The sequence below is a fragment of the Cervus elaphus genome, chromosome 10 (assembly GCF_910594005.1).
Source record: "Cervus elaphus chromosome 10, mCerEla1.1, whole genome shotgun sequence".
In the NCBI taxonomy this organism is placed as follows: Eukaryota; Metazoa; Chordata; class Mammalia; order Artiodactyla; family Cervidae; genus Cervus; species Cervus elaphus.
Window position 1 is genome coordinate 16,734,878 of NC_057824.1, and position 25,618 is coordinate 16,760,495.

At 60.1% G+C, this 25,618-nt stretch overlaps 2 protein-coding genes and 1 long non-coding RNA gene across 7 annotated transcripts; 2 read left to right on the plus strand and 1 right to left on the minus strand.

Moving 5' to 3' along the window:
* The first annotated feature begins 1,169 nt into the window (after positions 1-1,169).
* Positions 1,170-19,076, plus strand: CCNF (cyclin F). 2 transcript variants are annotated; one of them, XM_043915982.1, is made up of 17 exons: positions 1,170-1,295; positions 2,342-2,496; positions 3,743-3,849; positions 4,781-4,848; positions 6,185-6,378; positions 6,742-6,795; positions 7,414-7,518; positions 7,803-7,880; positions 9,166-9,317; positions 11,515-11,679; positions 13,412-13,535; positions 13,802-13,982; positions 14,307-14,394; positions 15,541-15,640; positions 15,713-15,840; positions 16,379-16,548; positions 17,151-19,076. In XM_043915982.1, the coding sequence occupies exons 1-17, from the start codon at positions 1,280-1,282 to the stop codon at positions 17,627-17,629; spliced, it is 2,364 nt and encodes a 787-aa protein (XP_043771917.1). In that variant the 5' UTR covers positions 1,170-1,279; the 3' UTR covers positions 17,630-19,076. The 2 variants fall into 2 exon arrangements, with proteins under 2 accessions (XP_043771917.1, XP_043771918.1); XM_043915983.1 differs by lacking the exons at positions 16,379-16,548; positions 17,151-19,076 and adding an exon at positions 16,128-16,360.
* Positions 13,976-20,197, minus strand: LOC122702307. The gene is made up of 3 exons (XR_006343207.1): positions 19,929-20,197; positions 14,341-14,477; positions 13,976-14,113 (listed from the first exon to the last, which is right to left on the minus strand). It is a non-coding gene; the product is annotated as an uncharacterized LOC122702307 (long non-coding RNA).
* A 92-nt stretch (positions 20,198-20,289) lies between these two features.
* On the plus strand, positions 20,290-24,606 carry TEDC2 (tubulin epsilon and delta complex 2). Of its 4 annotated transcripts, none has more exons than XM_043915986.1 (10): positions 20,290-20,355; positions 20,430-20,528; positions 20,751-20,821; positions 20,919-21,321; positions 21,801-21,854; positions 22,386-22,503; positions 22,667-22,766; positions 22,859-22,960; positions 23,606-23,793; positions 24,047-24,606. In XM_043915986.1, exons 1-10 carry the CDS (start codon positions 20,330-20,332, stop codon positions 24,206-24,208), a joined length of 1,323 nt encoding a protein of 440 aa, XP_043771921.1. In that variant the 5' UTR covers positions 20,290-20,329; the 3' UTR covers positions 24,209-24,606. The 4 variants fall into 4 exon arrangements, with proteins under 4 accessions (XP_043771921.1, XP_043771922.1, XP_043771923.1 ...); XM_043915987.1 differs by having other exon boundaries at positions 23,609-23,793; XM_043915988.1 differs by having other exon boundaries at positions 22,407-22,503.
* Positions 24,607-25,618: the final 1,012 nt, after the last annotated feature.

Genomic DNA, 25,618 nt, shown 5'->3' on the forward strand with positions numbered 1-25,618 from the left:
CCTGGCTTCCTCATAGCCGGCTGTGATCGTCTGTTCGCTTGTCTCCTACTCCAGACTGGCTTGGAGGCTTTGCACCTTGGCTCCTGTGTGTGTTCAGCTGCTGAGCACAGAAGGAGTACCCTGATGGAGTTCAGAGAGCAGCGTGAGGGGTGGGGGGACAGAGCACAGTTTGAGGCCTCGGGAAGAGGGTAAGAAGAGAACCTTGACCCAGGTTACCTAGCTTCTCTGGGAAAAACCACTGTGTCCTCGGCCATCAAGCACTTCTCCCAGAAGTCGCATTTCTTTCCTTGTCAGAATATCTCACTGGAGGAGGTGGGATGTGAGATGGTTCCTGAAAGACAAGGCCCGGTGGGCACTGCCTGATACCTGGGTGAACAGAATGTTGCCGCCACTAAAGCAAGCAGATGTGCTCTTTGGTTTTAGTGGGCTCCCAACTGACCGCGAGGAGATGTTGAGGACTGACAAGGTCCGGGTGAGATGGTGAGGGCTTGCCCTGGGAGGGATGGAGGAGGGGTCCAGGGTGAGCCACGTTTCAAGGGAAGGAGTCAGACGTGCTGGATGAGTCACCCAGGTCTGTTTCTGCCCTGCGATCTATGCCAAGAGCGACGCAGCACAGAACCAAGGGTCTCCTCGCCTGAAGCAAGGACGGGAAGCAGGGCCTGCGGCCTCAGGGTGCGGGCCACTAAGGTCATGGGCAGCCTCGGTGAGGTGCCTCCCGCGGGCGCTCGCTCGCCTGCGTCCACGCAGGTAGAAGACCGCGTCGGGGTCCGGGCTCAAGAGACCCCGGACTCGGAGGCGCGGCCGGTCCGCTCAGAACTTCACTGACAACCCACTGTGCGCCATGGGCTCCGGTCGCCGTGACCTCTGCCGCCGAGTCAGCGGCAAGGCCAAATCCCAAAATAAGGCATGTCAACGCGGGCCAGAGCGGACCCAGGAACTCCACTGCCGGCTGCCCGGGAGCCGCGCTCCTTCAGACCCCAGCCCGTACCGGGGAGGCGGGGCGGCCGCGCAGGCTCCACCAATCAACAGCCGGCGTTCGAATTCGCATCCTGGAGCTGCCAGTCGCGGGCGCCCGATGCCGAGGGGGCGTGGCTTGGGGCGGAGCCCGGCGGGGTAGTGGCGCGCGCCCCCCGTGGTGGACCAATGGGAACGCCCGGCGCGTTTGAAAACTCAGGCGGGAGGCGGGCGGGTCTGCGCCTGCGTGGGGAGGCGCGCTCTGGGCCCGCGGGCGGGTCTGGCGGCTACAGCGGCGGCGGCGACCACGGCAGCGGCGACGGCTATGGGGAGCGGAGGCGGTGAGCGCGGGACGCGGGGCGCGGGGCGCGGTGGAGCGGCCTCCAGGCTGAGTGGGGCCAGCTTGAGCCTTTCGGCCCGGGGTTCGGATCGTCCCGACGGCGCCTGCCCGGCGCGCGGTTTAAATACCCAGCGGCGCCCGGCTCCGTGAGAAAGCGACGCGAGGGGACCGCCACCTGTGCAGGGCCGTGAGCGCCGCCGAGGTTTCCGTGGTTATACCATGGCTGTCCTAGGGCAGGGGGGTGAGGAAAATGGGGCAAAAGACAAGGATCGGTCGAGCTGCGTATGCGCTCGGCTTTCGCATTAGGTTAATTACTGATGGGAAGCCCGGGTGAGGAACGAGGGGAGAGGGCAGGAAGACGCCCTGAGTAGGGAACTTGCCGGTGGTGGAGCAGCCACCTCCCGTGGGGACTGGAGGAAGGAGCGGATGAAGAACCGGGTAAAGCGTCAGAGATGGCTCCTTCTGCCACAGGCTCCTCTGCTTGGAGGGAGGAAAGAGTTGCTGGAGTTGAAGTTGGAAGGACCCCCTGTCAGGGTCTCAGAGGACCTTGAGACTGGTCGGACAGCTCTGACATCCACAGAGCTGGGACTGGCCTGCCCTCCAAGTCCACTCTTGGCTTCTCTGCAGGACGGACCCTCGGAATTTGAACTCGAAAACCAGATTGTTCAAATCCTTAACATTTCATGTTTTAGTCATGTGTGCAAATAGAAGCAAAGAAATCAGCTAGGGTCCAGGCGTCTCCCTGGCTAATCATCATCAACACTGTCTGCTCTTCCTTTCTTCCTTCTTGTTATCTGGGCTGTGGGTCAGATGGTTTCCCAATGGCCAGGTTACATGATTACTACTCACCATAAACGTTTATCAAATATTTGAATGAATGAAGATGTCTCTTATACCACTACCACTTATTTATTTAATCTTTGGGACTGTAACTATGTCTGGGGCAGAGGACCAGTAACTGTTAAAACATGTTCAGGTGTAACTTTTCATATCAGCACAGTTCATTTCCAACACATCACTTAAACCATTCCAATTTTTTTTCTTAAGTGATCCACTGTAGGTGTGCCAAGTGTTTCTGTTATCCTTCAAAGCGGAGAGTAAGAAGGAGACCTCGAAACCTCACAATCTTGAATCTCCCTGAAGATGCACTCTTTCATATCCTGAAATGGCTTTCTGTTGGAGATATCCTCGCTGTCCGAGCTGTAAGTTGTCAGATGAACACAGTGTCAGCCCTGACATTGTTGGTTTTACCACGAAGGCTTCATGTCTCAAATGTCAGAACAAAAACTCTGGCTAGCAATGGGGGTAGATGATCCACAACGGTGATGTTGGTAATAGACATTTGAGATTGCTCTGATGACAGGAAAGCAAAAATGTAGGACACCGAGGTTTGAGTCTGCTCTTTGCAGCGTTTATTTTAACAGAGAAAGTACCTTTTCCTGGCAGTGAAATTTGAATCCCTCAAGAAATGAAACAGTATTAAGAAGAAAAAGTATGTTCTTGAGGATGGTGTGAAGTAGAAGTGTTGGTTGTTCAGTTGTGTTCAACTCTGTGATCCCATGGACTATAGCCCACCAGGCTCCCGTGTTCATGGCATTCTCCAGGCAAGAATACTGGAGTGGGTAGCTATTTCCTTCTCCAGGGGATCTTCCTGAACCAGGGATTGAACCCTGGCCTCCTGCATTACAGGCAGATTCTTTACCGTCTGAGCCACTAGAGAAGCCCTCATGAGGACAGAGCCCATATAATATCCAGTGCTGGAAGGGACTCTGGGCCTTATTGTGTAGATATCAGAACTGCTGCCTCACCCTAAGCCACTTAACCAAGGGCATCCAGCAAATTAGTGCGGGAACACCCATAAGAACCCATTTGTCTGACTCCCAAACTTGCCTCCATTGCATTCATAACATCTGCAGGTGCCATTTCCAGTGGCAGTAGGAGCTTTTGCACTTAAAATGCTTACCTGTGCTCAGGGCCCCCGGCCTGGACACTGCCTGCCCTCACCCAGGGCAGAGGTCCCGCCTGAGGCTGCTGCCATGTAAATGGTTCAGTTTTTCCTGAGTGCCCCCATTGACCCCCAGGTTCCAGCTGTGCTCCCACTAGCAAAACTCTAAGTAGAGGAGCTCAAAACAGATTTCTGACCTACCCGTTAGCCTCAGAGTTGGTTTCCCTGGTCGTTGCATGTATATAGCATTATATCCCATTTCTCAGCCTGATGTTTACCCCCACTTCCAGGACCTGTCCCCACCTTTAGAACCACAGAGAAAGTTGTGTCTGATTTCTTTTCTCTGTTCAAAGCAACTGCTAGTTACTGTGATACACAGAGCCCGGGAGGCCTTACTGGTAGGGTCAGAGGGAGACAGGAGACCCTATGTCTTCAGGAGCTCCAGAATTGGGGCTTCCCTGTAGCCCCTTGATAACCCCCACCCCACTCCCGTTGTTCCTCAGGTACATTCCCACCTGAAGTACTTGGTGGACAACCATGCCAGTGTGTGGGCATGCGCCAGCTTCCAGGAGCTGTGGCCTTCTCCAGGGAACTTGAAGCTCTTTGAAAGGTATCTGCACCCGAGAGCAGCCGGGCTTCCTCTCACTCCTGGCCTTCCCCGCTGTGCCAGTCTGTCTCAGGACCGGACCTGGCCACAATTTTCCTTGTGCTCGTAGCCCCCTGTCAACACCACATCCCCCAGGGAGTGACTGAGCGTGTAGACCTCACCCATTGAGTCACACGACTTCCAGCACGGTCATGGGTCATCCACACCCCCAGCTCAGGCCTGCCACTTATTAGTCACAGTGGTGCTTCCAGAAGGTCCGCGTAGGCTGTGACCCATCCCGTGTGGCTCAGATGCAGGTCACCTGCACGTGGAAACTTCTTATTTCTCTTACTTTGATCAGGACCATGTGGTTTGAATCCTAGTGCATTACACTCCCTGGCTGATCCCACCCCCTCTGACTGAGACCTGGAGGAAGAGCCAGAGGGGCCAGGAGTCACACAGTGTGCCCGTGGTCACAGGCAGGCTGCCTGAGACATAGTCCACGAACCATACAGCCCACCCACTTAGAGTGTACTGATCAAGTGGTTTTTAATATATTCACAGCATTGTGCAATCATCTACACTGTCTGACTTTAGGACCTTCTCGTGACCCCTGGATGAAGCCGCATAACCATTCGCAGTCCCTCCCTATCTTCCCAATAGTAACCCAGACCCTAGACAACCTCTCATCTACTGTCTGTCTCCATTCATTTGCCTGTCCCGGGCATCTCATGTGAGCGGGGTCACACACCGTGTGGCCTGTTGTGACTGTCTTCTTTCGCTTAAGCGTGTTTTTAAGCCTCATCTGTGATGTAGTGTGTTGTGGATAATAGCTGTTTAGTCATTACCAGAAAAAAGCTGTTCAGAAAGTAAGTACTGTAGTTTCAGGTGCTGTGGTAGAACATAACCTTAATAGAATAAAATCATGCAGTGTTTCATGTTCCTGTTGTTCCAGGGCTGCTGAGAAAGGGAACTTTGAAGCTGCCGTGAAGCTGGGCATTGCCTACCTCTACAACGAAGGCTGTAAGTGCTGCCGGGTCTGGGGCTGGCCTCACCCCGCTTGGCATTGACACTTTAGAACAAGTGCTAGGGACTTACCTGGTGGTCCAGGGTTAAGACTCCAAGCTTCCAGGGAACTCAGATCCCACATGCATTACATTGCAGTCAGATAAAAAAAGAAAATTAGAACTCACATAAGCCCGTGCCCATGTTAGCAGTTTAGTCGCTGCTCTCGCCGTGTCTGGCTGTGTACCATTGTATCTCGGGAGCTTGTGTCAGAGAGGCGTCCTGCTCAGGGACCCATTGATGAGCTTTGATTCTGTAAGTCAGGAGGTCACCTCTTACTTAACAAGCCTTTAATTTCGATTGACAATGAGTGGCTTTGAGTAGAGACTCAGAATGGGGGCTTCTCAGGCGAGCTAGCCCTCCCGTCTCCCTAGTTAACACCGTAGCCCACAAGTAGACCCCAGCTTCTCTCCTTGGCCACAGCTCATCTGAGGGACTTGGGGCGGCAGTCACAGCATGCCTGATGCCTGGTGTCGGTAACACAGGGAGGGAGCCAAGGCCATTGGCGGGAGGCAAGTTCAAGCAGGCCAAAGCCAGCCTGGTACCTAGATTCCTTCACCCCCAGGGGCAGGGTGCTGCTCAAAAGAGCCTGATACGACCCTCTCTCCCGACTCCTGCTGATCTGCTGGGCTCACTAAGGAACCTCGTCCTGGTTCCTCCTGCAGGCAGGAACCAGTCTGCACCTCATCCTGTCCCAGCTCCCAAAACACATAAAGTCTTGAGTACCTCCTCCATTTTTCTGCTTCTAAGACCTGGCACCTTGCTGAGAGGTCGCCCCAGTCATAGTTGGTTGACTGGACTGTTGACGTGGAGACGATGAGCCGTCCTGTGCCCACCCTCCCGTCATCTGATCATCCCATCATCCAGGCTTTGCCCAGAGAATTCCCACCGTTCAGCTCACCCATCCAGGTGTGCAGCCCAGTCGGTGTCTTCAGAGCTGTGCGACCAACACCGCTCGTTTTGAAATGCTCTTGTCACCCCAGAAAGAATCCCCTGCTAAGCGGGGGCTGGGCGGCAGTCGTTCACAGGAGGGTGGGCCTGTGATACCTCCATGGGGTGGGGGGTGGGGGGCACCTTCCTGGATTTTCAGACTCCAGGCTGTGGGAGGAGCCACAGGGCACTTGGTTCACAAAACACAGGAAGAAAAGCATGGAGCCCCCATCCCGGCTCTTCTGTCCTAAAGCACCAGCAACCTCGCGTGGCAGCGGCCTAAGGCCCTAGACTTTGCGAAAGGACTGGGGGCACTGCTGTGCCCGCCCCCAGACATCCTGGCTCGCTCTGTCCGTCTCTGCAGTGTCAGTGTCTGACGAGGCCCGGGCGGAAGTGAACGGCCTGAAGGCATCTCGCTACTTCAGCCTGGCGGAGCGGCTGAACGTGGGCGCCGCGCCCTTCATCTGGCTCTTCATCCGCCCACCTTGGTCGGTGTCCGGGAGCTGCTGCAAGGCCGTGGTTCACGAGAGCCTCAGGGCGGAGTGCCAGCTACAGAAAGTGAGTCCCGGCATGGGGTGCAGGTGGGGCACCCCACAGGGTCCCAGGAGAGGAGACGGCCCTGAGGGGAGATGCTGTGGACCTCGTGAAGTCAGGGACTTGAGGGCAGGGGAGGCTCCGAAAACAATGTGAATATGGGAGCGCCTGCAAACAACCAGCAGGCAGGGAGAAGTCAGAGCCAGGGTTGGGGGCCTGGGGGCGGGGTGAGGCTGCAGACGGTGCCCGCGGAGAGGGACGGCCAGAGGCTCCGTGATGTGGTTGGTGGAGGCCGGCTGGGGAGCAAGAGGACCTGTACACGGGGGTACGGCGGGGGTCGGGGTGCCCCAGGAAGTCCCCCACTGACGGTCACCCTTCCTTCTCTAGACCCACAGGGCGTCCATACTGCACTGCCTGGGAAGGGTGCTGAGCCTCTTCGAGGTGAGTCCCCCGCCCGCCCGCGTGCTGCTTGGCGTCCTGGCCCGGGTGGGCACGGGCACAGCGGGTCTGCGGCTCTGTGCTGCTCGCCTCTCTGGCAGCTGCAAGCACCGAGGACTGGGACGCTCATGAGAGGCCTCGGGAGGGGGCCGACAGGTCTCCCAGCCGGAGGAGCCTGTCTGTGCGGCCAGTGGAGCCAGAGTGTCTGATAGGCAGGACGGCCCGCGTGCTTCCTGACCGGCTCCAGGCGGCTCCCTCCGCCTCCTCACACCGCGGACTCCACTTAGCACGAGTGTGAAAGGGCCCCCAGCAGCAGTTTGGGGAGGGTGGTGGCCTCTGGTGACAGGCGCTCTGACTGCAGCGGGGCGGGACGTGGGGTGTGAGCGAGGAGCCAGAGGGCCTTGGGGGTCTCCACCACCCCCCACCTCCGTCACTGAGCGGGCAGCGCCAGGCCAAGGCCAGCCCAGCCCCGGGCAGGAGGAGCAAGGCCTGAGGCAGAGCTCATGGGCTCACACCACCTCGGTTCTCACATGGCGTATCTCCAGGGAAGTTGTTTCTCTGCTAATTTAGTTGACTCATTTTATTAAAGGTGAGCACTGCATGTGTGGTCACTTATTCTAGGATGAAGAGAAGCAGAAGCAGGCCCGGAACCTGTTTGAAGAGTCTGCTAACCAGGGGTGTCTGACCAGCTCTTACCTGCTCTGGGAGAGTGACAGGCGGATGGATGTGAGTGGGCCTAGGTCTGGGAGAGCGAGGATGACGGGGGCCAGAGGCTTGGTCTCAGAGCAGCCCTGGACAAGGGTCTGCCAACGCAGGGGGTCCTCCTCGGGCCCCCGGGGCTGCTCTCAGCTCCACCCTGGGAACGACCACCACCACTCAGGGCAAGAAGGGCCAGAAAGAAGGCCCAGCTGGGGCCCCTCTGGGGGTCTTGGGGGAACACTGAAGAACCCAGGGGGTTGGTTCTGAGTTCCTCCAGAGACACGCCATGTAAGGGCATCTCACATTGACAGATGCTGGACCCCGGACGGTGCCTCCACAGCTTCCGGAAGCTCAGGGACTTTGCTGCCAAAGGCTGCTGGGAGGCGCAGGTGAGCTGGGAGCCAGCTTGGTCCCAGTGCCTCCTCTCTGGGACCTGGGGTGGGGCTGCCAGGCTCCCGCGGGGGGCGGGGGGGTCATGCCAGGGCAACTCTGAGGGTGGTCAGCTCTGAGGTGTGCAGGAAGGGCAGCCTGGGAACGCTTTGCCCATGGCACTGAAGACAGCCAGCCTCGTCCTCCCTGCATGCTGTGGACTAACCACAGTTGCTGTCAGTGTGGACAGCTCCCTAAAGCAGGCCTGCGGGGACAGCATCTTGGCAGCGGGACCTGAGGCTCCTTAGTGCAGGTTGGCGTGAGGAACGCTATCCTCTTCCCAGTATCTGACCCCTCACCAGGTGGTCCGGCGTTGGACCTGGACGTTGGAGGGTTGTAGTTGGCGTTCACCAGACACTGTCCCTGTGCAGCTGCAAGGAAGTCACTATTTCCAGACAAATCAGAGGAAGTCCCCGTTGGCCAAGCTGGTGCCTGTGACCCCATCAAGTTGGGGCTTCAGTCACTGGCCCTTAAAAACTTGGGACAAAGTCCGCAGCAGGGATGCCCACCTGCCACATGACAGGCCACTGTAATGTTTGTGTCCAGGAAGGCACGCAGCACGTTTACGAGAAATGTAACGATCAACAGCGTGTTGCTAAGACAAGGTCAGACTGATGAGTAAGAACAGTAAGTCCCCATAGAAGTACACGGGGCCTCAGTATGCTCAGAAACGAGCAAGTAAATACTAGCCGACAAAATATGGGGCAGGTTTGACCTCACTGCTCCTCGGAAAGGCGCCCGTTCAGAGAGGTCATGGCCGATCCCATGAGCAGATCACACACACGTATTCTTTGCTTCTGAGTGGCTAGCTAGTAACTTCTGAAAACAAACATTCTCAAGGAGAGCAGTTTGGGCCGGCCAAGATGTGATAAGATAGTCTTCGGTGTTCCTGTGAGTGGGGGTGACAGTCCGAGCAGGCCTTCCAGAAAGCGTCAGGGCACAGGCAGCGCCTGGGGGTCGGCCTCACGAGCAGAAGGCTCACAGGCCTGCACAGCGGCGGCCCCCCAGGTGACAAAGCCAACAGAAACCCCCTCAGAGGAAGAGCAGGGCGAGGAGGGGCCGACCTCCCGTTCTGTACCTTTCATCCCTTTTAAACGTTCTACCGTGACTTACTAGTTACTTCCAAAAGCATAAGTAAAATCGTGGCCCTCCTGTTCTGGCAGGCTTAGAGGGTGTAAGTGGGCCAGGATGTTGACAGACAGGAAGGCCCTGCCCCTGCTCACCCCATGACTCTTCCGCCCGCAGCTGTCTCTAGCCAAAGCCTGTGCACACGGACACCAGCTCGGATTGGAAGCAAAAGCCTCCAGCGAGATAGTCTGCCAGTTGTTCCAGGCCTCCCACGCTGTCAATAAGCAGAGGGTCTTCTCTGTCCAGAAGGGGCTCAATGACACAATGAGGTGAGGGGCCAGAACTGCCCATGGTGACAAGGTCCTGTGACAGGCCCACCAGGATTCCCCCCCTCCCCCGGTGTGCACGTACATGCGTGCACATGTGTGTGTGTGTGTTTTCTAAAACCAGTAATGCCCGAGTTATCTAGGGCTTTGGGAAAAAAAGAAAACTCCCATATGAGTGTCTGTTCTCTCCAGTTTCCCTTTTTAAGCCTCAGAAAGTGTTAAACCATTTTAAACCTCTTTCTAAAATGATGCCAGAAAAACCACCTTTTTTTCCCAACCCATCCTCACGAGCATCAGCATCAGCAGGGGAAGTGGGGGCCTGCAGCCTCGGAACCCCGTGACCTGCCTCTTTCCGCAAGTCCATTCTCCTCTGAAGTTTGGAGATGACACGCTGTTACAGAACATGTTAGAAAGCAAAATGGAAAATGTGAATAATTTTCCAAGCTCATGCTAGGGATCGCGAATGCGTTTTAGATGTATAACGGGCAGGCCCTGGCTGTGCTGCCACCTCTCCGCTCACAGCAGGCGGGCAGTGTCCCCTGCTCCCACATTAAATGTCAGCAAGCTGCTGTACCTTTTTTATTTGACTAATTTATCTGGCTGCACCAGGTCTTAGTTGCAGCATGCAGGATCTCTTCGTTGCAGCACGTGGGATCTAGTTCCCTGACCAGGGATCGAACCCAGGCCCCCCGCACTGGGAGCTTGGGAGCTCGGAGTCGCAGCCACTGGGCCACCAGGGGAGTCCCAAGCTGCTGTGCTCCTGAGTCGACCTGCCGTGGTGGTGCCCCTCCCGCCCTGTGCCCTCCCAGTCTTTCCGTTTTTTGGCGGGGGTGGGGGGCACTGTTGCTATTCCATTTGTGTGTTGGGAGTGAGGGTTAACATAAACAACCTTTTTTGCTTTTCAAAAGCTAAAGTAGTTTTATTGAAATAATAACATAATATTATTTCAGCCACAAGTTGAGCATTTGTCTGTTTTCCTCCATGTCAGACAACAGCCGACTTCTTCTTCCTTTTCTTTAGTTGAGTTATAATTGATTTCCAGCATTAGTTTCGGGTTAAACCACTTTAAAGTGTGTGGTTCGGTTGGTCGGTTTTTGTCAGGTCATTGTGTTTATCCAGGGTGTCCTCGCAGGGAGCATCGTCCTCTGCTCCCAGTCGTGGCTGGTGTGGCCCTCACACTCCTGAGCGCTCCTCCCGGCCACCCCCTCCACTGCCCCGCTCACTCTGCCCTCACCCCCCGCGCCTTCCCTCTGCCTGTGAAACACGCTCCTGTCTGGCTGCCCACCTGGAGCCGCCCTCCACCTTCACAGAGCCCCTCGCATCGCGGCTCGTCCCTCTGGCTTTTGTTCTCCCGTCTCCTCTCCTTTGTCCACTGCGCCCGGGCATCCTTGCCGCTGCGTGCAGTGTCCCCTGTGGCGTCAGGGTCCCGGCTTGGCCTTGGCGCCATCGAGGAGGAGGGACCCTGTGTCTGCTAGCTCTGCAGCCCGAGCCCTCTGTCGTGGTTGCCTGGTGGCTGAGAGCTCAAGCGCCCGGGCTCAGTGCATCCTGCTTGGGCTGCATTCCTGGCTCTTTGCTCAACTGCAGGGGGTTGGGACAAATGACCCCATGGTGAGAGTTCTTCAGGGAGGAGACAGGTTTCCAGGATAGTAACCTTTCACCTGTGACCTGTCCCCCGTGTCCAGAGCAGACCCGCTCTGCCCCTTTATAAGTGACGGTCCAAGTTTATCCAGTGCCAGGGGGCCCCTGGGTGGGGGTGGGCAGGGTCCACATGTGTGCGCCCACCTGCCTCCCAGGAACCAAGTCAGGAGTGGTGGGGCCCCCACCCCCTTGGACGGCTGCCAGCATAAGCCCGTGACACCTGAAGTGACCGCTCGCCCCTCGGGATGGATGGCTGAGCGGGACTGGGAGACAGGACCCCGTGGAGTTTCAGGGAGTGGGAGACAGGACCCCATGAGGTTCGGGGCCCTGCAGAGGCTCTGCCTGGTGTTCAGGGCCCCGTGGAGGTTCGGGGAGCGGGAGACAGGACCCCGTGGAGGTTCGGGGAGCGGGAGACAGGACCCCGTGAGGTTCGGGGCCCCGCAGAGGCTCTGCCTGGTGTTCAGGGCCCCGTGGAGGTTTAGGGAGCGGGAGACAGGACCCCGTGAGGTTCGGGGCCCTGCAGAGGCTCTGCCTGGTGTCAGGGGCAGCACTCCTCCCACAGGTACATCCTCATCGACTGGCTGGTGGAGGTCGCGACCATGAAGGACTTCTCGAGCCTGTGTCTCCACCTCACCGTGGAGTGCGTGGACCGGTACCTGCGGAGGCGGCTGGTGCCCCGGTACCGGCTGCAGCTGCTGGGCATCGCCTGCATGGTCATCTGCACGCGGTGAGAAACCCCTGGCCGGCCCTGCGCAGGTCACAGGCTGGCCTCTCAGTGGGACGAGCAGGCCTTCGGCACCCCACCTCATGATAACGGGGCTCTAATCTCAGGGGTGCCCAGAGCAGGTGGTCCTCCCCACACGGGGGCAGCAGGGCTGACCCTCCGTGCACGGGCAGCCGCCGTTCATCCCGTGGTGGCCTCACTTGGGCAGGAACTGTGTTCCCCTGGCCCCTGAGGGCAACATGGAGATGCGGGAGGCCGCAGTCGGCTGCCCTTCCGAGTCAGGCTGTCAGCTCTGTGTCCAGAGACCCACGTCCAGCCGGGTTCACACCCCCTCCTACCCCGGGGACAGGATGCGGGCTCCTCAGAGGTGGCTGTTCTGACTCTTCCCGTCAGCCGTCTTAAGTTTCACGAAAGTCCACCTTCCTAAAACCAGCACTTCTTCACCCAGTTTTGCCTTTGGACAGAGCGTGGGTGGCACGTCCCACCACACATGTTGCTTTTGTGTGTGTTTTAAACCAGCTTTCTCCTACATGGCCTGCCATCGCCCGGGCAGTGCCTGTCTGTAAGGCGTAGGGGGTGAGGGGCAGGCTCGCTGCACACAGTGGCGTCAACTATGGAGGACTGGTCTATCTTTGGCACAGTGACCCAGAGACGTGTGTCACTGGAGTGTAATGTATCTGCTTCATCAGCTCATGCGGGTGCCTGAGGCCCTGACTTGCTCTCTGCCACTTGCCATGGCCCCTGAGGCCACCCAGTCCACGCCTGCAGTGCGCTCCGTCCTGTGGCCCTGATGGGAACTGGGCGCTGTGGTTTCCTGGTGGCCAGGGAAGCAGGGTGTCCACAGGCGGAGGGAGCGGGGCTCAGGCCACACGCGGTCCGGCACCTCTCACACGTGCCTCAGAACCCGGAGCTCCGGGTCTTGTCACCAGAGAGGGCTGGACCGGTAGGTCCCCAGCCTCCCCAGGTCTAAACAGCATGGTTACGTCCTTGCCATCAGAGACCGGGGGACCGGCCGTGAGATAATCACTTTAAAAGATTTTTAGGGGCTGAGACACCCCTCCGTCCACTCTGCCACTGCCTGAGCACAAACTCGCGTCCACCCCTCTCGACGTCACTGCACCCCGCACATATGGTCCCCACTGTTCTGTCCTCTCAGCCAAGCCACCGCGTGAGCTACAGAGTGACCAAGCGGCTGCGGGCTCGGCCCCTATCACCCTGGCGCGGGGAGGGGCCCTCAGAGGCCGCCAGACCAGCGTGTCCCTTGCTAGCTGGCGCTGGGAGAGAGGAGAGAACAGGGTGACCACCTGCCCAAGGACCGCCCAAGTCCCTCTGCCCGACCCCCGGGCTGGGTCCAGACCTCCAGACAGCCTCTGGCTCTGGTTCTGCTGGCTCGGCTGCCTTCTGGGTTGAAGCTGTTCATGCTCGCTCCGGAGCGGCTGGCACATGGCAGGGCAAACCCTCATCCCTCGGGAGATTAAGACGATTGGCCGCTCACACCCTTCGTGGCTGGACTTTGCAGAAACACCTGCATGCCCAGCAGCCCAGCCACTCTCCCGCCACAGGTCTGTGGCGCTCATACCCCTGCCCCTCAGCCTCTACGACAGGCTCACGTGACCATTCCAGTTAACCTCACCCGCCGGGGGCAGCCAGGTCAACCCGTTGGAATCCCCACCCCATCACTGAAGCCTAAAGCCCGCCGAGGGGCGCGAGCTCAGACCCCTTGTTGACACTCCAGGTTCATCAGCAAAGAGATCCTGACGATCCGGGAGGCCGTGTGGCTCACAGACAACACCTACAAGTACGAGGACCTGGTGAGGATGATGGGCGAGATCATCTCGGCCCTGGACGGGAAGATCCGGGTAAGCGGCCACTCGCCTTTTCCTCCTGAATCGAGGCCGAGTAGCACCAGGGGGTGGGAGGAGCAGAGGGCACGTGCGTGGCTCTGGGCTTCTCTGCTCAGGGAAGCCCTCCAGGACCCAGAGGGCACGAGGCCACAGCCACTCGGCGTGCCCAGCGAGTGTGCTGGCCACTAGGAGGGCAGCGTGTCTGCAGTCCAGCCTCCCCCGAGCGGTTAGAAGGGCCCTCTGCATGCCGCGACCCCACGCCCACCGCCCTGTCCCGCCAGGTCCCCACCGTGGTTGATTACAAGGATGTTCTGCTGACGCTGGTCCCCATGGCACCAAGAACCCAGCACTTGTGCGGCTTCCTCTGCGAGCTCTCCCTGCTGCATACCAGCCTGGCCGCCTACGCCCCGGCCCACCTGGCTGCGGCCGCCCTGCTGCTGGCGAGGCTGACACACGGGCAGAGTAAGCGGCCGGTCCTTCCCGCTCGCCTCTCAGAGCTGGGCTGAGCCCGCGGGCAAGGGTCTCCGGGAGTCGGGAGCTGGTGCTCGGGTCCGGGGGAGGGAGGGGGAGACAAAGCAGCATGCTTCTCTTTCCTGAGGAGGAGGCAGCAGGATAGACTAAGAGCCCTTGTCTGGGGGTGGCTTGGTATTCCCCCCGCAGGGCACAGCGGGCATGCGTGCCCTGGGCACAGGGCCTTTTCAGCGCTGAGCCCTAGGAAGCTCCATCCCAGAACCACTGGGGCTGTGGGCATCAAGGCGGCCCCATGACCCCCACTTCCCTCCCCAGCGCAGCCCTGGACCACCCAGTTGTGGGACCTCACCGGCTTCTCCTGTGAAGACCTCATCCCCTGTGTCTTAAGTCTTCATCAGAAGTGGTAAGTGTGTAAGAAAGCGAGCCCCACACACAGGGTACATCCTCCACGCCGTGGGTCCAGAGGGCGTTCACATCACAGGAGGGCTGTCCGGCGATGAGTTGCAGGTCTCAGGGTTGGCGTTTAGAAGTCCCAGGGCCATGTTGCTTAGCGCACACGTTTTTTAACGTTTCCTGTGTGGGCAGCAGCTCCTCCCCACCCAAACCTAACTCTACAGACAGTAGAGCATAAGAAAAGATGGTGGTAACTCACTGCAGGAGGCTGGCATTGTCAGGCTGCAGCCTGGGCACAGGCCGGCCGTGCCTGCCTCAGGCGCTTGGCCCTTCCCCTCTCATCTCACCCCGGCTGGCAGCCTCGCTGCTCCCACTCAATCCCACCCGCACTGCGTGCTCTGAAGCCCCCAGGGCCCCCTCCTTTCTCAGGCCACGTGGCCTCAGCATCCCCTTCCCCCACCCAAGGGGCCGGGTGATTCTGCCTCCCTGCTACCTTCCCTTAGTTTTTTTTGTTTTTTCAATCCAGATAAACTGGAAATATTTATTTACAAGTGAAACTTTTTTTTAAGTGTGCAGTTCGACAGGCTTTTGGTATAGAGTTGGGCAGGCATCACCACCATCAGTCAGAGAACATCTTCTCCCTCAAAGAAACCTGCCCTGCCTCCCTAACACCTTCGGGTGTCCCCTCCCCACCGGCCCCCACCCCGCAACACTCCTCTCCTTCCTGTTCTGGACGCTTCATCACGGGCCGCGCACCATGAGGCCTGCAGGTGTGAGCGGCCTCCCACCTGCACGGTGTCTGCACTGTGCAGGGAGCCCCCAGGCGGAGAGGCCCCGTCTTACTTCTACATCTCTGCACTGATGGACTTTTGGGGGTTTTCTGCCTCCCCACTGCTGTGGACAACTGTGTCCAGGTCTCTGCAGGGACCTCTGCCCCCCTTTCTCTCGGGGACACACCTGGGAGTGGACGCTGGGTCATAGGCGCCTCTCAGGTTAACCGAGGGACTGCCGGGTGTCTGCACGGTGGTGCTGGGCTTGCTTCAAGGACGTCAGGTCCTCTCCCGTCTGAGCGGGGGCTGCAGGTGGAGCCTCCTAGGGGCGGTGCCAGCACTCCCCGCCCCCGCGGTCCCTCATGTGTCTATCTGTCTGTCGGTAGCTTCCACGATGACGCCCCCAAGGACTATAGGCAGGTGTCTCTCACTGCCGTCAAGCAGCGATTTGAGGACAAGCGGTACGAGGAGATCAGCCTGGAAGAGGTACCGAGGGGTGCCGGTGGCAGGCCCGCCCGCCCGGGGCCTTGCCGCCCTCTGACCGTGCCTCCCCTGCAGGTGCTGAGCTACAGCCAGCTGTGTGCCGCCCTGGGCGTGAAGCAGGAGAGCCCGGAACCTGCGCCCTTCCTCAGCGCAGGTGACATTCACGCCTTCCTCAGCTCGCCCTCCGGGAGAAGGGCCAAGCGGTGAGTGAGCCCGCGGGCCCAGCTGGGCTCCCGTGTGACCCCTGCAGCCCTTGGGGATCCCCCGGAAACGGAAGCTGGGCTGGTGGTCTGCACCACCTGCAGCCCTGCCTCCTCCCCTGCGTGGCTCCAGCCCAGCTCCCTGTGGGCTCGGTGGTCCTGAGCACAGGTGGAGCCCCCCCGGGCCACGCTGCCCCACCGCGCGTCGCCCCAGTGCTCCAGCCGTGCCCCGAGGAGAGGCTGGGGCACTTGGTCCCCATCACCCCATCACCCTGTCTCTTCTGTCTCAGTGTCCTGGCTGTGGTGCCTGGAATAAGCTCCCCTCCGCCCCCCCCCTCCAAAGAACTCCTATTCATCCTACAAAGTCCAGATGAGCAGGGACCTCACTGTGCTGCCAGCCCGACCTCTGAATCAGCTGCGAGCCTCCGAGGGCACTTCCTGGGTGCTCACAGCACACGGGGCAGGGCAGGCGCATGCCAGGGACCAGGCTGGGCCCCCTGACGCTGCCGCCTGTAACTGCATTCCCAACTCCCTTCCCCAGGAAGCGGGAGAACAGCCTCCAGGAGGACAGGGGCAGCTTCGTCACCACTCCCACTGCCGAGCTGTCCAGCCAGGAGGAGACGCTGCTGGGCAGCTTCCTGGACTGGAGCCTGGACTACTGCTCGGGCTACGAGGGCGACCAGGAGAGCGAGGGCGAGAAGGAGGGCGACGGTGAGTGGCGGGCGGGCCTGGCCGGGGCTGCGGGAGCTCGTGTCCGAGGAGCCCGGGAGAGCAGAGCACCCGGCACTGCAGCCCACAGGGAGGACAGGCTGTGGCCCGGCCGGACATGTGCTGCCGGGAGGACTGCACGGGACAGGGGCAGGATAGACCCACCTGCGTTCATGACAAGATCTTTCTAGAACATCCTATGCCACGTGACCCCCGCTCCCCCGCTGGGTCCTGTGCCTCGGGTGTCCCTCCAGGCCAGGCCACAGAAGGCTCTGTCCCCATGTCTGGTCAACCATCTGCAGACAGGGGGAAGGGAACTCGAGGGCCCGGTTTGAGGCCATGTCTATGGATTTTCCAGTTGTGTGCTTCTGCATCCACTCAGGATTAAGTATTAGATGGCCCTCAGTTTCTTGTCCCTTCTTCCTGTTCCCCATGTCACATGGGTGTCACCCTGAGCTTGGAGGACACACCTCGCCCTTGACTTCTTAAGCAAAGGGAAGGGGAGTGACCAGCAAGGGTGAGGAGCTGTGGCTGAGGTGGGACCCCGGGCTCCCCTGGGTCCTGGCCGGGCGGAGGCTCACCCCGACGTCCCCCGTCCCCCACAGTGACGGCTCCCAGCGGCGTCCTCGACGTCACCGTGGTCTACCTGAGCCCCGAGGAGCACTGCTGTCAGGAGTCTAGCGATGAGGAGGCCTGCCCGGAGGAGGCGTGGGGGGCCCAGGACACACAGGCGCTGGCGCCAGGCTGCCAGGCACTGCGGACCCCAGGGCCGGAGCCCCCTCTGTGCGGCAGGCGGGGGCTGGGCAAGGACGTCACGACGTCGGGGTACTCCTCCGTCAGCAGCGCGAGTCCCACAGACTCCGGGCATGCCTCGGGGGGGGCCCCCCAGTCTACCTCAGAGCTGCCCACGGGCAGCAGCTTGAACACACAGCCCTGCCACCACCACACCCGGAAGTCGTGTTTACAGTGCCGCCCCCCCAGCCCCCCGGAGAGCTGTGCTCCCCAACAGCAGGTGAAGAGGAAAAACCTGTCGGCCCCCAGCGAGGAGGAGGAGGACATGAACTTGGGCTTCTTGAAGCTGTGAGTGTGTCTGAGCGTGTGCCGCAGTGGACGTCCGCTGAGGGGGCGCTGCTGCTGTGCTGGTGTGGGGCGGGGGACGAGACGGTCCCTGCGGGTCCCCGCTGGCCTCGCTCGGGGCCCGAGGGGAGGTCTGGGGGCTGGGACTCTTTCTCCAGGGGAGCCCATCACGAGCCGTCAGAATCTCCAGAGCACAACGAAAACTCAGATCCTCCTCTTTGGGAAGTTTAGCCTCGAAGCAGTCACACCATGCCACGTCAGTCCTGTGTCTCTGTTCCCTCCCGTGTCTTGTCTTGCTTCCTCTGGGAAACTCAGCCCACATCCTGGGTGAACGTTCCCCACCCCCCCGCACCCCAGGAACTGAGCTTTCACAGCTGAGAACATGTGTAGCCCAAGTGTCCAGACACAGCTCCCCGTACCCCCGTCTGTTTCGTCTGGGGTCCCAGGAGAGCCAACAGCCCTGAGCATGTTGCCATCCCTGGGCCCACACTGCCCTGCCCTGGGCATGCATTCCTTTCCTCACGGGCTGGTGCCTCCTGCAATGAGAGAGCTCTGCCCCGGGCACCGTGGTGGGCTGTGCGTGAACACCAGGCTCGAGGGCCTGGATTCTCAGTCACAGGCTCGCTCCCTCCCATGTTCTCAGCTCCTTTTAAAAATATGTCCCTTCTCCTGCAGTGGTCCATCTGTGTCCCCAACAGATGGTATCTGCATGACCCTCTCTCTGCACTGAATTGCTGGACCATTTGTTTCCCTGTCTTTATTTCCATTCTTCATCCCTCTAGGATAAAAAACAGAAGAAAAATTAAAAATAGAAGGTATTACATTTTAAAAAATTCTCAACATTATTTAGGCTCAACTGAAAAATGAAAATTTGATTCAAACTCCTCAGTGCTCTCCTGACACTGTATGCAAAATCAGTTTTCCCAGAGAGGTTATCCAGGAAAAAATTAAATGTCATTTGTAACATCTGAGGTGACCAAGACACGGAAAAGCATGAACCAGAGGACTGGCTTGCTGGGTGAGGGTGAACCTGCTGTGACTTCCTGCAAATCATGACCCTGACCGCTCTCCCCTGCTGGGCTGACCCCAGCACACTCACCTGCTGTCGCTTTTGCTTTCTCTTGAAATGTCAGAAAGAACCACTTAACCAGGAGTGTCCCCCAAATGCTCTTGAACCAAAACTACAGGGACCAGGAGACGCTTGCCCGGAGAGGCTTTTCTGGGCTCTTGACTCCCTGTGGGAGCTATCTTTTTTGCTGCTGTAGGCGAATTCTGACCACCCTCGGTAGGCCATGGTTGAGTAAGGGAATCCCAGCATCGGGACTGCAGACCTCCCTTGTCGACTGTGTGCCCCTAGGCATGTGTGAGCCTCAGTTTCCTCATCTGTACGATGGGGTGACAATACCTACCTCACAGGGGTGTTGTGAGGATTAAATGTGATGAGGATAGTAGTAGCTGAGTGATGTGCATGTCTGAACTGCCTTGTCCCCTTGGCCCCTTATCAAAACCCAAAAGTTCTCTGCCTTCTCCTGGCCAGCCTGCATCCGCAGAAGGAGAGTGCTCTGGTAGGGACCTAATACCGCCTGACTGGAGGGTGGGGTCTCCCTGTGTCTGCTCCCCTCCCCTCCTTTCTCACTGAGAATCTCATTTCAGGCTCCCCATACTGGGCAAGAAAAGAGGTCGCTGCTGATGGAGGTGCCCACCCTAACAGCAGTCCCAGGGCTGCCTGGGTCCCACTCGACCCTTCCCCCTTTTGTCCCAGCACCCTCAGCTCCCTTCCTTTGCATCTGTTCTCTGCTGTGGCACCTTCCTATTAGCAACAGTGAAAGGGACACTCCTCTATCTTTAAACAAACCCCCTCCCAGGTCTGTCCTCCATCCTGCTCTCCCCTGAGATTTCTTGGCCCCTGTGGGGTTGGCACTCATCCTTTTTTCTTGTTAGATCCAATTACAATGGGCCCTGCTGCCAGCATCACTCCTCTCAGCCAGCATCTGTCCCCACCACCCCCACTCCCACGTGTCTCCCGCGGACACTCCCTCCTGGGACAGGCTCCTGTGACACCAGGCTCTGCTGTCCCTCCACCACTCAGCTCCAGCTCCCCCTCACCTGGCCCCATCCGGGCACCCCTGCCCCACCGGGGACCAGCCTGCCCAGCCCCACTGGTCCTCGTGCCCATCTCTGGCTCTTGGGCCTCCTCCCCCTCTGCCGAGGTGACCACTCCCGGATGTCATCACCTCGTCAGCGTGTCCACAAGTGCACACTCCCTCCTGCCTTGTCCCTGCTCCCGACACACACGTCATCCGTACCTCCGGCCACAGCAGTAAATACCTATGGGCCCGTCCGCGTTCCCGGCCCTGCGATAGGTGCCCCGGGGTCAGCAAGGTCCCAGGGCCCTGCTTTAGAGCGCCCTCGATGCAAAGACGAAGCCGACCGTTAAGGGACCACAGGAGCCTCCATCTACCCCGTTATCCAAACCAGAACTGCGCGTCTTCCGAAGTCCCCCAGCTCGCTCTGCTGCCCCCAGGCGGGGGTCGGAGCCGGTCACTGCTCGGACCGCCGGCCAAAGGGCGGGGCTAGAGGCGGGGTCGTCATCGGGGAAGGCGGGCCCAGAAGCTGGGCTCGGGATTGGGCAGCCCGGCCGGAAGGGGCGGTCTTCTAGTCCGGAAGGGGCGGGATCTTCCGACGGCGGCAGATCCATATCGTTCGTATGCTGCCCGCGGAGTGCTCGCGCCGGTGGGTCCGGCGCCGCTGGAGGGGCGGGGGCGGGGGCTCGGCCGGGCGCTGAGCCTCCGGTGTTTCCCTCCCAGGCTGGTGGCCGAGCTGCGGGACGCCCTGGACTCCTGCGCCGAGCGACAACGGCAGCTGGAGCAGAGCCTGCGAGTCTCCCGGCGGCTGCTGCGGGCCTGGTACGCGACCCCGGGACCACCCGGCTAGGCAGCCCTCGGGCCGTCAGAACCCTGCTTGGAGCCCCGGGTCGGGAGGCCGGGCTCAGCGCTCACTTCCGAGTTGCGGGCTGCCAGTGCCCCCCGCTTTTCCCGAGGCCCTGAGAACGGGGCGCCCGCTCCTAGGCCAGGCGATTATGGGGGTCTGGGCCCTGGCCGTGCCACGGCTGCCCTGTGTCCTTGCAGGGAACCAGCTGAGACCCCGGCTCCGGAGCCAACCCCAGGGCCAGAAATTAATGAAGAGGCCCCGTCTTCAGGTAAACCTTAGTCCCCCACCTTCTGCAGGTGTCGTCCCTGGCCTGTCTTCTGGCTGGCAGTGATCAGGGGCCTCTACCTGACTCTCGGCTTTCACAGCATGCCCACCCAGCCCTCAGGACCTCAAGGAGTTGGAGCTTCTGACCCAGGCACTGGAGAAGGCAGTACGAGTGCGAAAAAGCCTCTCAAAGACTGGAGAAGGAGTCAAGGCCAACAGCTTAAAGTCTGGGTCCACTTCCCCTGCCACCAGAGCCTCTGCCCCACCCAGCACCTCACACTGCGCTGGCAGCTGTGCACCAGAGACAAAACCCCCCAGGGGCGTCCGCCACCCGTGGGTGCCCGCAAAGGATCTCTCTGGGCGCAGGCTTCTGTTGGTGGGAGATGGCGCCTATATGGGGAAGGAGGCTGGAGCCAACAAGCCTGAAGCAGGCCTCAGAGACCAGCAGATTATCCCCCAGGCTGCTCCTCAGGTTCCAGAAGCCTTTACACTCAAGGATAAGGGGTGAGTTCCCCAACAGACATTCCCTGGAGGAACTACTGTCTCTGCCTGATCAAATCCTGGGCAGCTGCAGGAGGCTAGGTTTGGGATGACAGGGAGGGCCCAGCAGTGAGTGGGTGTGGGCCCGGGAAGCCCCAGAATGTCACCCCATGAGGCCCCAGCCTGGAAGCTGGTAGGTGGGACTGTTGGCGGTGACGGTGCCGTGTTTGATGTGCTGGGGCCTGTCCCGCTCTCCTCCCTGGCTGTTCTGTGCCCCGTGCACTTACCCACCCAGCCCGGGGGCTCCAGATGTGCTGGAGACGGCCTGGGTTCTGCTCTCCTCTCTGCCAGGTGGACCCCAACTGGGCTGGCTCCCGTGGTCACTCTGGAAGCCCTGTCTGAGGGTCGGGAGAGCCTCACCCCTCACTGGGCTCTGAGTGGGGAGTGGGGCCTGCAGCCCCCAGAGTGGGACAGAGCTGCCCTGAGCACCAGCTTCCCGACAGGGCCCTACTGCGGCTGCCAGAGGCCTTCAGGAAGGCGGCTTCCCGGAATGCCCGGTGAGGCTGGTGGGGGTGCGGGGCCCCGGGAGGGGAGGGGGAGCCAGGGGAGTGGCGGTGGGGGTGGTGGGGGCGCGGGGTGGGAGAGCAGGGAGGCGGAGGCTTGGCCCGCAGGCCCCTCTGCTTCCTTTCCTGGGCAGTGACACTCTCACATCAGGAGAGTCCGCCGCCCTAGGACTGCTCTCGCGGACCCAGCTCAGCCTCTCCACTGTGAGACCTTGAGCAGGGCGCCAGGTGTCCCCAGTCCCCAGGCTGTGGAAGTGTCATAGGGGTTAAGCCAGGTGGTGCTCAGGTGTACCCGCTGTGCCGGGTACGGAGCCAGCGCCCAGAGCTCTAGTTCCCAGTCAGTGCCAGCTTCTCTCCCCTTTTCCTGAGAATTCTCTCCTGGTATTTCCCCGAGTGGGTCAGCTCTGTCCCCCTTCCATGGGCAGTGTCCCCTCAGTTCCCTGGGCCCCTCCCCTGGGCCTCGCCTACCTCCCAGGGCCCCGGCCCGCTGACTGGCATCATCACACGTTGCTCTCTGGTTTGCGGGCTGCCCATGTGTGCGTCCAGACTGTGGGCCCAGCTCAGCTCGATGCAGACCGGGGATTCTGTGGATGTTGCTGCTGCCACCGCCAAAACCCAGTTCCTCCAGAAAATGCAAACAGCCGTATCCTTGCAGGGGTGGGATCCTTGCAGAGGTTCTGGCTCTGAACCTGGTTTAGAATGTGAGGAGGAGCCACTCCAGGAAGGGCCAAAGCCACCCTGGGACCCAGCCCTGGGGGAGAGCGGAGGGGCCCGCCCATGGGGGAGTTTCCCTGACCCGTGTGCAGGCAGGCCAGCCCGGCTCCAGGCTCAGCTCGGCAGAGGTGGGGCGCCTGCAGAAGGCCTGCTCGCTGCTGAGGCTTCGAATGAGGGAAGAGCTCACGGCAGGTTAGTGGGCCCCGAGTTGGGTCTCCAGTGGGACAGGGAGGGCTTCAGGACCCTCATGGACCTGGCCTGTGTCCCCCCCGGCTCTTGTGTAGACCCCAAGGACTGGATGCAGGAGTACCGCAGCCTGCTCACCCTGGAAGGGCTGCAGGCCCTGGCGGAGCAGTGTCTGCACGGGCTGCAGGAGCTGCGCTCAGGTGAGGCCCGCCCGCCCTGCAACGCGAGCTGAACTGTGTGCGTGTGTGCCTGCTAAGTTGGGACCTTATGGACTGACTGTAGCCCGCCAGGCTCCTCTGTCCATGGGATTCTCCAGGCAGGAATACTGGAGTAGGTTGGCACTTCCTCCTCCAGGGGTCTTCCCAACCCAGGGATCTTAACCAAGTCTCCAGTGTCTCCTGCATTGCAGGAGGGTTCTTTACCTCTGAACGACTGGGGAAACCTGGTCGGGGTCAAAGTCCTCCAGGAACAGGGCAGTGTGGGGACTTGAACAGCACCCCCAGGGGAGTGGAGGCAGGCAGGCACGCCCTTCCCATGTCCCCCACGGGATCCTGAGTGCTCAGTAGCTGTGCTGTGGAGCTGGCCAGTGCAGCACCCCTGCTCCAGCCCCTGCTGCCCACACACAGACCCCACCAGTCTAAGTAGCTTGCGCATTTATCCACTTAGTGGGAAAGTTTCTTGTAAGAATCAGAGATCCTGGCACACGCTTGGTGTTGCAAAAGAGAGTTGTTTGTGGACAGCAGGGCTTCACCCAGGAGGCAAGGGGGGACTTTGCACCCCTAGCCGGAGCCTGGGAAGGAGGGCCCTGGCTGCTGCTCATGGAGCAATGTCCCCTGACCTTGTAGCAGTGGTGGAACAGCCACGGGGGCCGTGGCCTGAGGGGCCCCCCAGGGCCGCCTCACCCTGTGGAGGAGGCACAGACCCAATGTGGAGCCCTCAGCTGCTTCTCTACTCCAGCACCGAGGAGCTGCAGACCCTGGCGGCCCTCAGGCTTCGGGTAGCCATGCTGGACCAGCAGGTCCATCTGGAAAAGGTACTTCCAGACTCGGGGGCGTGGGTCACCGCATGTTCAGGAGGTGTGGGCCATGGGGAGGACTCCAGGCTGAGCCTTTTGGTTCAGCCCCCAAGATCCACCAGGGAAGGAGGGGGGGAGGGCACGTGTGAGCGTGCTGGAGCTTTGGGAGGCGGAGGGGGGACTGGAGCGTGGTGCCTCGACTCCTGCCCTAGATTGGGTCCCCCCAAGTGCACCAGGCCCCCCTGAGCCCTTGGCCCTCATCACCCCCCAGGTCCTGATGGCTGAACTGCTCCCCCTGCTAAGCGAGCAGGAGCCCCTGGGGCGCCCCTGGCTGGCGCTGTGCCGGGCTGCGCACTGCCTGCTCTGTGAGGGGGGCCAGCGCTTCCTCACCGTCCTGCGAGATGAGCCTGCTGACCGACTGAGCCCTCCCTGAGGCCAGGCCCACCCCAGCCCCCAAGCCCGCAACAAGGCAGGCTGGCTCTGCCCCCAGCCCGACTGTTGGCAAGACCCCCCCCCCCTAATAATTAAACAAATGAGCATCAAGGGCAATTTTCACTGGTGCAGTGAGTGGGGGCCAGAGGAGCCTGTGCCCCCTTGGGAAGCCAGGTTTCCAGCCGGCGGGAACTGCCCCCGGCTCTTCCTGGGGAACTTAGAGCCTTCCTCACATTTGCTGAACCTACTGGTCAGGGTTTGGCTTTGCTTGGCCTTCCACCAGATTGGGAGAAGAGAGGCTGTGGAGACTTTCTGAGCTACCTGCTTCCTCTTGCTGTACACTCACAAGCCGCTGTGTGACACCAAAACTGCTTTAGAAACACGTATTTTTAAATCGTACCAAGGTGGTGCTTGGTGCATGTTTGCTTTTGTCTTCATGTTTCTTACTTAAAGCACATATCAAGTATATTTACCAAGAACAGGCATACCCATTTTGTACTGCAGGGAGGGGGCTGGGCCCCTCGAGGTGGGCTGCCCCGGGGCCTCACTGCTTGCTCTAGCCCTCGCACACCTGAAACCTCTCCCCACAAGCACCTGGCTGCGTCCTGGGCTTACCCAAAGAGCAGAGAGCCAGTGTCCCTGCGGGCAACACCCATGTCCACCCCCGCCCCCTGTGCTGTTGCTTTGGCTGCTCTGGGCCCCCCAGAATTAGTCCCCTTTGGGGAATGGGCCCATCACCCTTCCCTGCTGAAAGAACCATCATTTCCTGGAAGGCAGGAAAGTGTAGTGGTCAAGGTCGCCGCCTCTGGGTTTCCATCGGGACTCGTTCGCTGCCGTGGACCTTCCAGCATGATTCTTGAAGACTGTGTGTTGTCCCCAGGGCCATTCTGGGTGGTGGTTATCACCGCTGGGGTGAAGATGAATAGGATGGTGTTACAGGCTTCACAGCCCTGGGGCCTGAGGAGGGCTGCCAGGTGGTGGTGTCCCTTCCGTGAGGCTTTAGTGAGCACCTGTGTGAACCAAGCACAAGCCTCAGGGCTGGGCAGTGGCCCTCTCTGTGGACAGTGATGGGCGGGAATAGTAACACCGCTTCTGCCTCAGGTGGCCGACAACTCCTGGAGAAGGCCAGGTTTCCTGTGAACCTGCTGAAGCACTGCAGGTGTGGGAGATGAACTGGGTGATGCTGAAGCAGCCTCGGGGTGGCCCCACCCTGCAAGAGACTATTTGTAAAGGGCCCCACTGTTCAATAGGCCAGAAACCTTGGACATGGAATCCCAGGCCTTTGGGGCTGCTGGGGACCGGGTGACAGACCAAAGTAGGAAGGGAAAAATCGGAGGCCCTCACTGCACTGAGGGGCCCCCGGGGAGTGGAGCTCAAGGAGAGGGAGCAAGAGAGAGAGGCCTGGGGCACA

Excerpts from the sequence above, each read along its gene's own strand:
- CCNF (XM_043915982.1), top strand. Across the intron at positions 9,318-11,514 it reads GGGCTCAATGACACAATGAG|GTACATCCTCATCGACTGGC; the intron begins GTGAGGGGCCAG and ends CTCCTCCCACAG. Across the intron at positions 15,841-16,378 it reads TCCGGGAGAAGGGCCAAGCG|GAAGCGGGAGAACAGCCTCC; the intron begins GTGAGTGAGCCC and ends TCCCTTCCCCAG.
- TEDC2 (XM_043915986.1), top strand. The coding sequence starts at position 20,330 with ATGCTGCCCGCGGAGTGCTCGCGCCG. Across the intron at positions 22,961-23,605 it reads GCTGCAGGAGCTGCGCTCAG|CAGTGGTGGAACAGCCACGG; the intron begins GTGAGGCCCGCC and ends CTGACCTTGTAG. Across the intron at positions 23,794-24,046 it reads AGCAGGTCCATCTGGAAAAG|GTCCTGATGGCTGAACTGCT; the intron begins GTACTTCCAGAC and ends ATCACCCCCCAG.